This window comes from Barbatula barbatula (assembly GCF_947034865.1).
Source record: "Barbatula barbatula genome assembly, chromosome: 21".
Taxonomy (NCBI): Eukaryota; Metazoa; Chordata; class Actinopteri; order Cypriniformes; family Nemacheilidae; genus Barbatula; species Barbatula barbatula.
In genome coordinates this window covers 5,722,151-5,737,457 of record NC_136784.1, presented here as the reverse complement: position 1 = coordinate 5,737,457, position 15,307 = coordinate 5,722,151, and the positions used below count along the sequence as shown (strand labels likewise).

The 15,307-nt window shown below is 38.3% G+C and overlaps 3 protein-coding genes across 6 annotated transcripts; 2 read left to right on the top strand and 1 right to left on the bottom strand.

The window, feature by feature from the left end:
* Window positions 1–36: 36 nt before the first annotated feature.
* On the bottom strand, window positions 37–5,092 carry ngly1 (N-glycanase 1). The gene is made up of 11 exons (XM_079485406.1): window positions 4,301–5,092; window positions 4,065–4,179; window positions 3,713–3,949; window positions 3,205–3,367; window positions 2,876–3,095; window positions 2,614–2,735; window positions 2,184–2,440; window positions 1,918–2,094; window positions 1,645–1,833; window positions 1,354–1,531; window positions 37–1,185 (listed from the first exon to the last, which is right to left on the bottom strand). Exons 1-11 carry the CDS (start codon window positions 4,399–4,401, stop codon window positions 1,010–1,012), a joined length of 1,935 nt encoding a protein of 644 aa, XP_079341532.1. The 5' UTR covers window positions 4,402–5,092; the 3' UTR covers window positions 37–1,009.
* Window positions 4,722–7,001, top strand: nutf2l (nuclear transport factor 2, like). Of its 3 annotated transcripts, none has more exons than XM_079485407.1 (5): window positions 4,722–5,136; window positions 5,255–5,414; window positions 5,588–5,659; window positions 5,783–5,881; window positions 6,124–7,001. In XM_079485407.1, exons 2-5 carry the CDS (start codon window positions 5,316–5,318, stop codon window positions 6,238–6,240), a joined length of 387 nt encoding a protein of 128 aa, XP_079341533.1. In that variant the 5' UTR covers window positions 4,722–5,136; window positions 5,255–5,315; the 3' UTR covers window positions 6,241–7,001. The 3 variants fall into 3 exon arrangements, with proteins under 3 accessions (XP_079341533.1, XP_079341535.1, XP_079341534.1); XM_079485409.1 differs by having other exon boundaries at window positions 5,028–5,136; window positions 5,242–5,414; window positions 6,124–6,886; XM_079485408.1 differs by having other exon boundaries at window positions 5,064–5,414; window positions 6,124–6,907.
* Window positions 7,002–8,589: 1,588 nt separating this feature from the next.
* On the top strand, window positions 8,590–14,450 carry adnp2b (ADNP homeobox 2b). Of its 2 annotated transcripts, XM_079485404.1 has the most exons (4): window positions 8,590–8,812; window positions 10,672–10,789; window positions 10,923–11,015; window positions 11,120–14,450. In XM_079485404.1, the coding sequence occupies exons 2-4, from the start codon at window positions 10,682–10,684 to the stop codon at window positions 13,715–13,717; spliced, it is 2,799 nt and encodes a 932-aa protein (XP_079341530.1). In that variant the 5' UTR covers window positions 8,590–8,812; window positions 10,672–10,681; the 3' UTR covers window positions 13,718–14,450. The 2 variants fall into 2 exon arrangements, with proteins under 2 accessions (XP_079341530.1, XP_079341531.1); XM_079485405.1 differs by lacking the exon at window positions 8,590–8,812 and having other exon boundaries at window positions 10,545–10,789; window positions 11,120–14,444.
* Window positions 14,451–15,307: the final 857 nt, after the last annotated feature.

Here is a 15,307-nt window from a genome sequence, read left to right as displayed (position 1 = left end):
GTGTGAATATTTCTTATAGGAAATGGGTCAGCATATCAGAGTTTCTGAATGTGTTTTTATTCATTTTCAGTTGCTTTTATCTGAAACAATATACAAATGAAGGAGCATTTAACAGTGTCGTAACATCTGGTTTAATGTAAAGTAGTACCATGTAGCACAATACCTTCCAGACTTTGAATGACTTCACCTTAAGAAAACAGAGTTGAATAGACACATGGTAAAGCTAACCCTAAGCAAAGGATTTGGGCACAACTAATGTCTGGCTATATGGTCATTTCCATATAGTTATGGATTAAAAAGAATTATGTAAAATTGTCTTTAAAATGTACTGTAGTGTTACAAAGAATTTGAAATAATAGCTCTAAAAGAACACATTTCAGAAGAGTTCAGATTTCTACATTACGAAATATGCATATACATTTCAAAACCTGTTCACATCTAAAATCGCATGTTGTTTACAATTAAATCGTTTCATTTACAGAACAGATTAACTAGATTACAGTCGAATATTCCTGGCCAGAATACCACAAATTAAGAAACTCCATTAAAAGGATAGTTCCCCCAAAAATCTGTAATGATTTTCTCACTCTGTAGTTGTTCCAAATCTGTATACATTTCTTTGTTCTGTTGCATACAAACCCAATAGTTCTAGGACCCCATTGACTACCGTCATAGGAAAAATCACAATGGTAATCGAAAGTGCCCCAGAACTGTTTACTGTCCTACATCCTTCAAAAGATCTTCTTTTGTGTTCGGCAGAACAAATAAAATCTAAAGTAATTTTTCCTCCTATGGTAGTCAATGAGGTCCAAGAACTGTTTGGTTACAAGCATTCATCCAAATATCTTTCTCTGTGTTCATAAGAACAATAATGTCAGAATTTTCACTTTTGGGTGAACCATCCCTTTAAAATGTTTCACATGCAGGGTTTCAAAGAAAGTACAAAAGTGTCTGTTTCCGTTCTTGTGTTTATTAAACGAATACCCTAAAATTCTCTAGAATGGTTTCATCAAGGCTGCTCCATTTCAATCAAAAGCTCAAATAAAACCTTCTCGGTTTCCTTCAGACTCTCTCTGAACAGCTGGGCGTGTTGCCACGACAAATCTCCTTCCCCTCCCGTGAGCTCTGCCTCCACAACCAGTTCTGTACCTCCAGACAGACTAGCGGCTGAGTGCATTTCACCATCTATGAAAATAAACAGATTACTATCTATTCTATCAAGCTTCATTAGTAAAAATCTAAATAAATGAAGTGCAGAACTATTGATATGTTTAATATAACGTAACGATATTAACTGAGTGAATCTACTGAGTGTCTACAAGCTCGATGGCTATGAAGCAATATGGTCGATACCTCCAGGGAAGTCAACGGTGGTCTGAGCAGAGCGTAAACTCCAGCGTACGCTGCCTGAATGAAAGGTTTGACTGAAGGCTCGGACAGACACGGATTTGATCTTCATTCCTACAGAAGCACAGTCAAACTTCCAGCTAATCTTCCCAATAGAGGATCCTTCTGTCCGTGCCAGATACACCTGCAATGACAGAAGTAGGTCTGCTTAGTACTATATCTTTTCTCTTTAAATATTAAGTAAAATGGTATTGTAACGATATGACCAGCACAGTTGAAAAAGGTCTAAAAACACACCATCTGCCAGTCATGTTCCTCTTTCCTGAACACATTTTCTTTTCTCCAAAGTCCCCTCTGCCATCCTGCGATGGTCTCCGAGCCATTGCTCAGTCTGAAGTAACAGTCTTTGGCCACATTATAACAAATGTGAAACAACATTTTTTCCTTCTCAGATTCTGAAGGAATGAAGACACATTCATCTGCATCCTTGAAGGAAAAGAGCAAATAAAGAGTGAATTTAAATAGAATATGAAACGTCGAAAAACAAAATCATAACAGTTAGCTTCTCACCGCTTTATTTTTGCTTGAACCCATCTCCCCTCGAGCAGCCCTCCACGCCAAAGATCCTGTGATGCGACCACCCAGCTCTCCAGATTTAGGGGTCTTGGGAGAAATGAACTCTACCTGTTCCACCAGCAGCCTTTCCAACAGCTGTTTCTTCCTCTCTGGTCCTAAAGACTGCTGCCTCTGCAATAACACTCACATTCAGGTATGTTTTCTCAGGCACTGATAAAAGAGCTGTACTTTATGAGAAAGCATGAATTTGAGAAGCATACCGAAGCATTAAGGTTATTAAGAGTACGCAGCAGCCATATTTCTGAAACCTGCGTGCGTCTGGAAAGAACCTCGGAGTGTTTACAGGAGTACCTCCAAGTCACATCTACAACCTGGTCTTTAGAGAATGCCAGGATGTAGGAGAGTTTTTTCCCCCAGCCGACTTCATACAGGAGAGGTTTATCGTATCCGTTTTCACAGGAGTCGCAGTGTAGCCAGCGTCGCTGCGACTGAGAATACACTTCTGTCCAGACGTGATCTAAAAGGCCAGACAAACGTTTTCTTAGGGGTCATTAAGGCAGTGTGAACCAAACAATAAAGGTAACAAACAAGCAAACGTTACTTCTAATTTCAAGGTACACTTAGATAACAACATATAAAGGTGTGTTTGTGGTAGAGTAATCCTGGTAACAGTTTTTTTTTAATTTGTACCTGTGCTGTCCCAGATGTACCTTGCTTCTAGACCTACAGCTCGGCAGCACAGTGTAAAACAATTTGCCCATTCTCCACAGCGCCCCCTCCTGGTCTCAAGGAGCTTCTCTGGGTTGTTGTATCTGTAAAACGGGTCAAACTGAATTTGCATTTCAGATAAAAAGATATTACAAATGCTTTGTTTTCAAAGTGAAAATAGGACATTCTGAAACCAATGTATATGCATAATATTAAACTACAGTAAATATGTAAACAGGTGTACCGTGGGAATCTGGTGGAGAGTTGACAGGTCTGACAGTAGTGGTTCTCAACACGGCCTGCATCCCAGCGCATATCATCATTCGAAGGGGGTAAGGATCCAGAAGGTTGGGTTTTACCTCTACACCGGCTACACGGCAGACTGTCCACCCAGGAAAAGAAGTCCCCTTTAAACCACTGCAACAGGTCAAGAACCAGCATGTCCTCTTCTTCTAAACCACATGCTGAGAGCAGGAGAAAACACCAAAATATGTAGACGCTTTATAGAAAGTTCAATAGAATTTCATAATTTGAGATATATGATAGGTCCCATGCAAGAGTCATCCTTTTTACCAGGATCTGCATCTTTGGCTTGTTTCAGTCGTTCTTTAGCATTGGATCTGAGCAGTACATGAGGTATGCAGCTCAGGGCTTTCTGCTGCAATTCAGGGCTCTCATACACCATCACATGTTGGAAGTTTGACTGCAGCGTTCTGAGGAATGTCACACTGCTTGACTAAAACACCCCACAAAATAAAGAAACAAAGGATGAGGTATGATAATGCAGTAATGAGGATGTACTCTGAACCATTTTGTCCACATAATTTTCTAGTATGATACTCAAATTTGGCTTCAATGCAAGGCATTTGCCTTACACTTTGAACTGTAATATAGCTTCTTAAAAATACAAAGGTATAGAAAATATATACACAAAGCACACATAATACAGAAAACCTTAGAATTAAAGCTAATTGTTTATGTTAAATATGTTCTCCTCTTCTCCCTTAATATGCACAGAGATCCACAAATCAAATCATTTTTGTTTTCAGAAAAATACACACAAGTTAACAGTATTACTCACAGCGAATGGTAAAGCTGCTGGTGCAGGTGTAGGGACAGGAGCAGCAGATGCTGAGCTAGTAGAAGCAGCGGAGGGCGGTGGTGGTGGGTCAGGACTTGCAGTGCCTCTGCCTCTTTGTGGATGGGATGTAGCTTTGCTTCCTCCAAGCCTCTGGTCTCTCTCAGCTGCAATGGTCTCTCTCACCTGTCTAAGCTTCTCCACGGATGCTGACTCAGGAAACACCAGGTGGGTTTCAGCCTAATAGGGACATTTGGAGATATTTTCAGAAATGACGGATAGGTACTGAAGCACTCTATCATAGGATAGGCAACTAGATCGTCTCGGATGGGTACTGTTTTGTGATCTCACCAACCTCCTCAAATCCCATCTCAAAGAGGCATTCAACTGCTCCTTTGACAGGCAGAAGCTTGGTGGAGAATGTTGTGTTCCCAATGCGGATTGATCTGTATTTGTCCTCATTTGGGTTCCTACATAAAACACATGCAGATACGATCATATGAGGTTACAGATTATAATGTATTGGGTGACTCGATATATCGTACAATACGATATACAACTCAACTAAATATTGACATCAAAGCTTCTTACCTAAGAATATTATCCGCATAAGTTATAAGCAACTTAGAAACGTCCAAAAACACATCGATGGGATTTTCGCACAAAGTTGCGACTCCTTGAGATCCAGGCATCGTTATACATTTAACTTCTGCATTTACAGTTAAAGCCTTATTCTTCCGTGTACAGCCGACTACAATCTTAAATTGTGTGGGTTATAGCTGCCCGGTATATGCCTGATAGTGCTTTTCATGGGAAATATACTGCAAAACGATTTTGGTCATTTTATTTTAATTCCAAGCATAAAACTAACAACGGAACATTAATATTGAATTAAATACAGGTTTCAGCAGAACAAAACGGTCTGAATATAATTACCAGCGAAGAGGCGATCACCGAGTGCTCTACGGCATGATAAAAGTCTTTTAAAAGTCCCTACCAATAATAAAATATTACTGAAGTGAGAATGTTTCTTAGCAAGTATCCGTTCGATCTGCATTTGATGTGACCACAAATAATCACAATAATAATAATATGGCAATTTGATGTTTTAAAACGCAGTGAAAACTTTGCACTATTGATGAAAGACTTGTATGTATGATTTGTGCATTGTTGGGGCGTTGTTTGAATTTCATCATTATTATTTTATTTTTTATTATTTGAGCTACTGTTTTGAATATTAATTCATTTATAATGACTTAATATCGTGATTATTATGTTCCAACACCCAAATTTAACAAAACATCCCCATACGCTCAGCATCGGCATATCGAGCAATGTTATTGGTTAAGTCTGTCTCTTTTTCCGGGGCCAATAAGGCGCGAATTCGTCCCAGGTTACGCTGCCTTTCTATCACTGAGGTTTTAATTGTAAGTAAATGTTAAAAAGGGAGATAAAGAGAACGCTTTTAAGCTATATACATTTGTTACAGTATCACGCGGGAATCCAAGTTTTACGAGTTCGTTGAACTTCAGCGTTTGTTCGCAGGTCAGCCACACGTGGATTTGTCTCTTCAAACCTCCATTGATCTCTCATACGGCGAAAAGCAATGGCAGAGAAACCAATCTGGGAGCAAATCGGTTCGGGGTTTGTGCAACACTACTATCAGCAGTTTGATACAGATCGCGTGAAGCTCTCCGACCTCTATGTAAGTTTTAACACGTGGGTTAAACACTGCGAGTACAACTGTCAGGGGACCTGTTTGTCCTCTTAAAGTGATGCATTTTGAAAACAACATTTTTTATTGTTCACGTGGCTTGGATTATGTTGTGAAATCTACATCGTGTTTGGTTGTGTTAACATTATTCCGATTCTCTCCAGACCGATGCGTCTTGTTTAACCTGGGAAGGGGAGGGATTTCAAGGAAAGACTGCAATCATGACCAAACTAAACGTAAGTTGTTTTTTGTATGAATGTCATCCATGATCAAATATGCCAGTTCCACAGCTCTGATGTGGATGATTAAATCCTGACTCGTAACTCTTGGTTTTAAGTCTAAATAACAACATTTTACAGAGCCTACCCTTTCAAGCCATTCAACACAGCATCACAGCTCAAGACCACCACCCAACTCCAGACAGTTGTGTGATGAGTATGGTCATGGGCCAGCTCAAAGTAAGTTCTGATGATGAATTTTTTTTCATTTAAACACAAGAGTTGAGTATCAGAAGCATTTAATAATTGATTAATGAAGGATAGTTCATGGACTGAAAATATAAGACGGCATCCATTTGTTTTTCTGTACCATTAATATTTGTTTGTTCTGTGGAAATAAACCAATGCTATGAAACATAATCCTATAAACATGTAGACAGTAAAACAACGAAAACATTGACAATTGCTTCAATTTTTTACAGGCGGATCAAGACCAAGTTATGGGCTTTCAACAGGTCTTTTTGCTGAAGAATGTAGATAATAAGTGGATCTGTACCAATGACATGTTCAGATTAGCTCTTCATAACTTTGGCGCTTAGTTTAAAACATTTTCAAGTATTAACAGTCCGTGCAACCTTTGTATTTGGGGTAGTTGCGCATTTTACATTCAAACGTGTTTTCTTCCTCCTTTTCAATCTCTCTTTCATGTCCATTATTATCTCCAGATACATTTTCAAAACAACTGTTTATTATTGTGATGTGTTGTAGCATGTACTGTGTTAATGAATCAGAACTGATAATAATACATCTGAATGCCATTGTTTATTTGTGTGACTAATTGCTCTTTAGGCATTGACGAAAATATGTTTGAATACTTTGAATGGCTTTATTGACAAAAACATATACATTGAATATCATTTTTAAAAAACAAAGGCACCAAGTATGCATGCACTACTAGAAAATGCCATCTTAACGTGAAATACATTGTAGTTAAAAGCTCATTTAGGTTTGTGTCATTGGTGCTTTATTCATTGTAAAGGTGTTAGTGCTCATTCATTCATAAACGCTAAAGTGATGTTTCTAACATATAAATGCAAATTATCATTTATTATTGTAGACTGGTTAATGTTAATATAAAATTGGGTTATAAATGCTCAGAAGTCCTGTCGAGTTTATTAGGCATATTTAACATAATCTAAAAATATCTGTCAGACTATCAATCAAAATAATAAAAACATTCCCATGAGATGTTTCGTACTAAATGGCTTAAAATTTGAATACTGTAAAAGAGGGAGGAGCCACTCTATATGCCCTGACGGGGGAAATATAGCTATATGATTTTTCGTCAATGCGGCGCATCAAAACTCAATCGCAACGCGCGCTTCATTGATTTGACATCGTGTAGATCTGCAGACGCTTGTTGAATTAGCGCTTTATAACATTAACAACAGCGGTTGAAGTTCAGAATTACAAAAGAAGCTTAATTTACACGCAGCTCGGAACAGAGAGAGAGAGTCTGCTCACGCTCTCTGTTTGAGCTGCCCGTCACGCTTGAGTTACATCGACCAATCGTAAATAAACGATACTTAACACGTCTGTGTTTAGGAAGAATTTATATAGGCTATATGAGCTGTATACCGCATTTATTGATCATGTTTTAAATATTTTACAATGTATTTAAAACATGAAATTAATATACAGTTGTTCATTTCCTGTCGTGTGACGTACCTCCTGGGGTCTCTTCAAGTACCACTAGTGGTAGGCGTAGTTTGAGAACTGCGACGGTTTAAGCGGCAGCAACATAAACAAACGTTATGAGAACACAATTTAACTTCTGGTAGACCTCCACAAAGAATCAAGAACGGTTGAATAGTTTTATAAATTCAGCATAAGATTATATAAATTAAATATAATATAAATTGTTATATTAAAACCAAACACAGACCGGAAGTTAACTTTGGGCCAGGCGTGTGCGTCCAATGAAGCCGTCTATAACACTTAAATAAAAAATCTGTTTGTGTTTCAATGAAAATTTTTGTTATTATTATTATATATGTCTTATTCTTTTAAATCAAATAACATAAAAACTTGTTTTTCCACGTTAGATCATTTTCGATAACTTCGATAACGTATTTGCTTTTAAAAGCGCATTATGGAGTTAAGAAGACAAGAATGAGAGATTTGTTAGCTGTTCTGCGCCAAAAAAAATGCATCGATAAAAAAACGTGGCAATTCTGTCATACAAATTGTGCTATGTTAATGGTCGATAAAGTATTATTAAAAATATTTGTATTTTATCTCATTAAAAAAATGAAATGTTAACTAGAATTTGCACACAAATATGACTGTTAGATCGAAGCTTGTTATATATATTTACATTCAAATTTGTCTTAAACAAATAACGTAAAGTTAACGTAAAACTTAATGCGACAATAGTAGCGTATTATCAAACCTTTCATTTAAATTTTCTATATCCTGTATTATTTATTTGTGTATTTTATTCACAAAACAGACCATGAACTGAATAGTGACAAATTAAAAAAACTAGTACCGTTAGCTATATGTTTTTCGTCTATTGGTTTAAGAGCAGTGGTGTGATATGACTTCACCGATTAGAGCCCGCCCATCTTGTGCTGTTGCCCAGTAACCAGATGACTGCTCAAAGGGCCCTCTAGTGGCTAAGCCTGTACATTACAAACAATGCGCCCCCTTCTGGCCAGACCATCTCTAAATGAAGGCTTGTTTATGTTGAACCTTTGAAAAACCGCAACTAATCACATTCTGGGTAGTTAACGACTGAAAAGTTGGACATGACCCTCTACGTGATCACCACTAAGAACCAACGCGATTCCTATACAACAAAGTTTTTCCAGCTCAAGCGTACTTTATTCTGATTGGACAAGACAGCAGTATGATAATTTTGACCCGACGTCACTTCCCAGTTGTTCAATGCGCCATTTTCTCGTCGCTAAACGGCAAGCACAATAAATGAGTCCTAGTTCTAAAAACTGACAATTACTCTCCATTCATGTAGTTCATGTTTGAGAGTGCAGATTAATTGTTTGAACATCCTGTTCGGCTTCCACATCCTGTATCATCGGTTTTTGCATGCCCACGGATCGGTGAAAGTAACAAAACCCCCTCCCAGAATCGGTGTGGCGCTGAAAAAAGGTAATATCCTCACAATTAGATAGCAGTGAGAGAGAACATTAGCTACTGCTTACAGTCGTAGATGGCTCGGTATGACGGCGTGGTGCGCGGGAAGTACAACGAAGCCCTCTGCCCGAAATTATTATATGACATCACCGCGTTATTTAGAAACGCACTGCTGGGGGAAAAATCTGTTATGGGATGCGAATGCATGCATAGATATGAAACGCTTGATTATTTACAGTATGCTCTATACGAATTATAGGGCACAACCTCGCGATTTGAATGTAATACGCTTGGTGTGGTTTGACCGACGCTGATACATATTTCAGTTGCGCTAAATGAAGATATTCGACCGAGCACATGTATTATGCTATGCAAATGGTAACTTCTGTGGGGATTTGTCTGATATGGGGGATAGATGGCCACACAGCATCCGTCGCCGAAGTTGCTTGATTTTTATGTCAACTTGTGAATGTTGCGTTGTATTTGGCTGCGGATTATTGATATTTTAGCTGGATTTTCACCGTTGTATTGTGACGTGTTTCGGAGTGAAACATTTTCGTTGTACTAATTGAATGTGTCAAAGTGTGTTCTGCATGTTCAACAGGAAGAGATGAGATGCGCACAAAATCTCAGAAACATTTTAACCCTCAAATCCAAGATTGCGTCACTAAAATGAACCTTTTTTTTACAAATGGTAATCAATCTGGCAAAAAGGTTACTACTATATTATTATTATTATAAAATCATGGTTAATCTTCCTAAGTGCTGACGTTATTTCCATAACAGTTAAGCACACCATATTCTCTTTACAAAATATATTTTCAATGTATATGTTGTACAACTGCGGTTTCATTTCTTGTTCTTTTGTTTATTTATTAAAATATGAATTAAAGTTATATGAGGTATTGCAGTTACTGTAATTTGATAAATCATCTTTACACACAACGGAGTTGATTGTGAACATAATTAAAATGTCTAATTGCATTTATACCATTAACTGTCATATTAAAAAACTATTAATGTTCTTATTTTCTTTATATCTATACTACAATGTTTTGACTATAAAACGTTTATACGGGAATATCTTTCTTTGTTCTTTTCACTTTGGGATTAAATATGAAATTTGACAAAAATTTTAAGACTGCTCGTTAATTATGCATTTAGATTTTAGTGGCTGGTATGGACCGATTTTAAAGTACAATGCATGTGTACATTATGACAACTGAAAATATACTTTGGCCTTTAATGTTATAGCATAAAACACTTTACATCAAAAAAACGATAAAGACCAGAAAAGTATAGAAATACATTACATAGATAAGGCTGAATTTTTACTAATTAATTGGTTAACATATTTAATGAAATTGGATCCGTTGTTCAGACAGTTTTGTTAATATGTGCTATATCTATATTTGTAGCCATTGTAATGAAAATGAGAGATTTTATTTTACTACAAGAACGGAATGTGTCAAACCGGGGTTTTCTCTATTCATGAATCACAAGAGACAGTATATTTTGGGCTATATTTGCTCATTCACAACCTTCAGTTCAAACTATTGCTGTGCATTGTGTAATATGTGACATGTGGGCTCTGAATAACTCTGATCAGAGTTCAGGTGTTAAATGCATTTAAAAATCTATACTTTTTGTTTGTGATAAGAATTGAATTTGGTTTGTTTTTGCTTTCTTTGCTGTCCAGACTACCAAATCCAAATGGATTTAAATTAGCATCGCTGAACAAATATGATTGGTCTGACTCTGTTTTTCACTGACTTAAACCGTATCATGCAATATTGATGTATATAAAAGAAGACCGGTCTGTGTAGACTACAATATTCATGTTTTCAACAGAAACCAAATTGATTCTTTTTTAGGTGTGGGACCATGTACCAGTTTCCGGTCAGAGGTTTGGAAAAGATCCGTAGAACAAGAAGGAAAGTAAAAAACATTCTTGGAGATATCGGACTTGAAGAATGTCTTAGTTTAGGCCAGGTATGTTTGCTTTAGAAGTCTGCATGCAATGGTACACAACAAATCCAAACTGCAGTTATGTGCACAAAACTCTTTCTTGTATATAGCATTATACAGTAAAAATAATATTTCTTTATTTCTCTTTTGTTTATAGGAGCTCCAGGAATATTTCCCAGGGGACAATATTTTTGATGCCACAGACTGGAACAGTCTATCTGAAGGATTTGATGGCCGGTGGAAAAAAAAGGTGATATTTAAATATTCACTATGTAATTAAGCTATTAACCATGTTTGAACAGTGATGTTTTCTAAGTGTTGTATGACTAAACAGGCCGCCTTCTTTATTATCAGTGGGACTATCGGACGCAAGGATTGTGCTGCAGCTTGTGTCAGTTCTCCACCAAGTCATGGCATACATACAAAATCCATATTCAGCGAAATCATGATGAAGAGGAGCGTCTGTGCAGACTTACGACCTGTACTTCCTGCCCATTTATAGCCCACCCCAGAGCAGTGTTCAGGCACTGCAGATTGTTCCATGCAGAGGACCCACCATTCGAATCTCCTGCAGTCCCCCAGTTGCCTCCGAAAGCCGGAAGTGGCAGTATATTTCAGTGTCGAAAATGTCACATGCAAGATACTCTTCTATACAGTGTGAAAAAACACGTCCTCCTTTATCATTACACGGCCACCTTGAATAAATATGCTGGGCAGAGATCGGAGAGGGACCTCATATCCCTTGGAGACACGTCTCAGAAATTCTACTGCAAGAGATGTTACGTGTCAGCTGAGACATCGGAACACTTACTTTATCATCTTCTGACTTCAGAAAAGCACAAGGAGCTGGACGTGCACGTCAGAGCTCTAATTTGCGAAACTGAAAGTAAGAAACAATACCTGGCCCTCGCACCAAAATCCCAAGCTGCTTCTGCTGTCATAATGATGAAGGATCAGCCTTCAGCGACCTCTACTCTGAGTGCTGTAGGGGTGGAAAACGGTGGGGTGCTTGCTGCTTCAGGAACCAACCAAGCATTTCTTCCCACTCAAGCTTCGGCCCTAGTTCAACTTGCAAGTGCCGAGGCAAAGGGCTTACTAAGGCCAGGAGTACCAATTGCAATTCAGAACAACCAAATTTCACCTGCATCTGCAGTGCCGTCTGCACCAAACGGCATTCCTTCCCACCAGATCAGATTGAGTGCCCCTGGTCAACTGCAACATCGTCAAATTGTCCTTCCACCAGGCGTTCGCCTTAACGTACCTGCTGTAAGGCCGCAAGGCTCTCAGTCCCTCATCGTTACCCCAAGATTGCCCGTAAATCAGCCCACCGCTGGAGGAACCATGCTTACTTCTCAGTCCCTCTTGAGTCACTTGGTCCCCACAGGCAACAAAGTCGATGGCTTGCCCACCTACACTCTTGCACCTTTGCAAGTCTTATCGGTTCAGGGAAATAACACCCATGGAGGCAACAAAGTGCCATTGCCTGTGTCCCAGAACCCCCCACCAGCACAGCAAAACAAGCAAAACCCTTCTCTGCCACCCCCCAAGCAAGCCAAGAAATGGATCACATGTCCTATTTGCAATGAGCTTTTCCCATCTGACATCTACGACTCTCATCCAGAGGTTCACAAAGACTATTCTAAAATGCCCAAGCTTGGTCTGGCCGCCCGTGCTTCTTTTTTGAAAAAGATGCCAGACAAGACCGTGAAATGTCTGACGTGTAAGATCTTGATATCGGAAAGGGGCGTTTTTGAACATCTGCTTCATGGCATGACCTGTTTATTTTGTACTGGGCTGTTTTACTCCATCAGGCAGCTCGTTGAGCACATGCAGTCTGATCACGATGTGACCCAGAAGAACAACTGTGAATTCATGAGGCGAGAGTACAGACTTTACACCGACGATTCAGGGAATCTGCTTTTCCCTTATTTTGACATTAGGACCACAGCTCCGAAACTTATAATGGGAGATAAAGAGCTCAATCTTGCATTGGTCACCAGCTCCCTCGATCTGATCTTTGTTAAGATGTTGCCCAACAATCCTCAGGCAATTTGCAACATGCCCACGCCAAATTCGAACAACACCGAGTGCCCCTTCTGCTCTGAGAAGCTCCTGAGCAAAGAATTGTATCACATGCACCTCAAAGAAAAGCATTTCATCGTGCCCACTCTGCATGCCATACTTAAAACTCCATCATACAGATGCCTTTACTGTGGAGGTGTTTACACAGGGAAGACCACCACCAAGGCCATCATTGTCCATTTATCTAAGTGTCGCTGTGCACCTAAGGGTCACAAAGATGTTGAGAAAACGAGTTCTGGATTAGCTGTTACTCCTATACCAAACAGAGCCGTAGTATCGTACCCAGCTCATCCGAAACAGATTAGTGGACCAACCCCAGCTTCAGTCCAACCTTCCGTTCCTGCCGTACAGTTGCCAGAAACAGAAGCAGAGATTCAGAGCAAGTTGCGGCTGGAAGTAGCCTTCAAAGAAGCTATGGAGGCAAATAGGAGAGAGCGAGAAGAACGGTTGGCCAGGAAAAAGCAACTAGAGAAAGAAAGATTAGCTGCACTTACGGCCCCCTCACCTGAAGTTGTCATTGATCCCTCTGTAAAATTTATGTTGGATCCAGCTGGAATGGAGTTGCGTTCATTTGATGATCGACGTGAATTTGTTAACAAATACTTTAATAAACAGCCTTACCCGCTCAAAAAGGAGGTCGCTGCCCTGGGTGGCCGTTTACTGCTAAACAAAACCGATGTTTCCTGCCAGTTCAGCAAGCAACGTACCAAATGTATGAGACACTTACAGAAAAACAAGACCATGGTACTTCTAGGCTTCAACATGGCAGAGCTGATGAAAGTGAATCATAATCTTCTTATTCCTGAGATTGAGCCGGAAAAGATAGCCACCGTGACGGAAGATTCTGAGGTGGCGATGGAGCTGGAGTAGCTTCCCAATCATGAGGACAATGCAAATTTTACCAAGTACCTAAACTTTTAGTTTGTCCTTGAAATACAAATACTAAATATGTTCCACTCTGAATTCAGTGTTAATGAATGGAGGTAAAACTACAGAGGATGAAACGGAAAAAAATATATTAGTTTGGCTGCTGTTCATCAACGTCTGTGAATACTTGTGCAGTTTGTTTGTTTTAGCTTGTCATATTAAAACATTTAAAATGATAAATGCATTTAAGGCATGTTACATTGTTTCATGTAAGTTTATTAACTTGAAGATTATTTGAATTCATAGCCTAGTTCTAGAATTGAAAACTTCAATGTTTGTGAAGTTGTACCTTTTTTGTTTGCCAAACCAACATTTTGTCCTTTGTTGGAACCTTTGAAGCATTTATCAAGTCACCTATCTATGTTATACCATGTATCTTCATAATACTCACTTCCATGTATTGTCAAATAAGTTCTATCATGCCTTATTCTTTTATAAATATAGTATTTAAATTATGTTTCAACAGATTTGCCAAGAGTTTTTCCTCTTTAGCATGAATGAATGCTGCTTACATGATATTCTTTTGGAAGTGATTTGATTGCAGTAACATACATTTTACTAAATATTTGTAAGCATCAGGACATGTTTACTCATTTCACCTGTACAATAGTGAATATTTCTGACAATGTCAAAGCTACATTATATACAGTTTCTTATTTAAAGTGACAGTTCATCCAAAAAAGAAAATGCTGTCGTCCTTTACTCGGCCTCTTCAAACCTTAGAGATATTTTGAAGAAAGTTAGTAAACAAAGAGCACTGGATCCCTTTCAGTTCTATTGTATGGGCACAAAACCAATGCAAGTGAATGGGGTCCAGTTAACAGCATTTTTCAAAAGATCTTCTTTTGTTTTCCGTGTAAGAAAGAAAGTCAAACAGGTTTGAAATGACAAAAGGATGAGTAAATGTCACTTTAGGGTCACTTGTTTATTTTTCATTTAAGAATAATCGTGCTAAATATGACAAAACCTTTGGAATAATGTTGTTACAAACTTTTCACCAAATGTTGAACCAACTTTTTTTAAGTATCACCATACTATTTAAACTATCGAAGGAGTTCCCAGGTGTGCTAGACTCTTATTGGCTGCATTCATCAATTTTTCACATTATAAATAAAAGAAATACACAATTGGCAATTTATTATCAAAACATGCCAATGTGCGTTAGGATGAAAGGTTTTCATAAGAAACGTTTCAATGAATCGAGTAGTGTAACATGGCTACTTTGAAAAAATAACTAAAACATACCGGGGTTGACCAGTAGTGTGTGGGTTAACATAACAATAGATAGCAATAGTTAATGCCATAACCACTATTGATGTATTAAGACGAGGGTTAATGAATTTAAGGAAAAATTGCTGTTGGTCCTGTCCAAATTATAACCCATGTATGATACCATTATAATTATATACCAATACAGGTGTAGTGCCAATATATACCTTTACATATAAGCAACATATATTTTAATATAGGCTACTACTGATTATCGTTCATATTTGTAATACATGTTACTTAAAATTTATGTGAACAACTTTC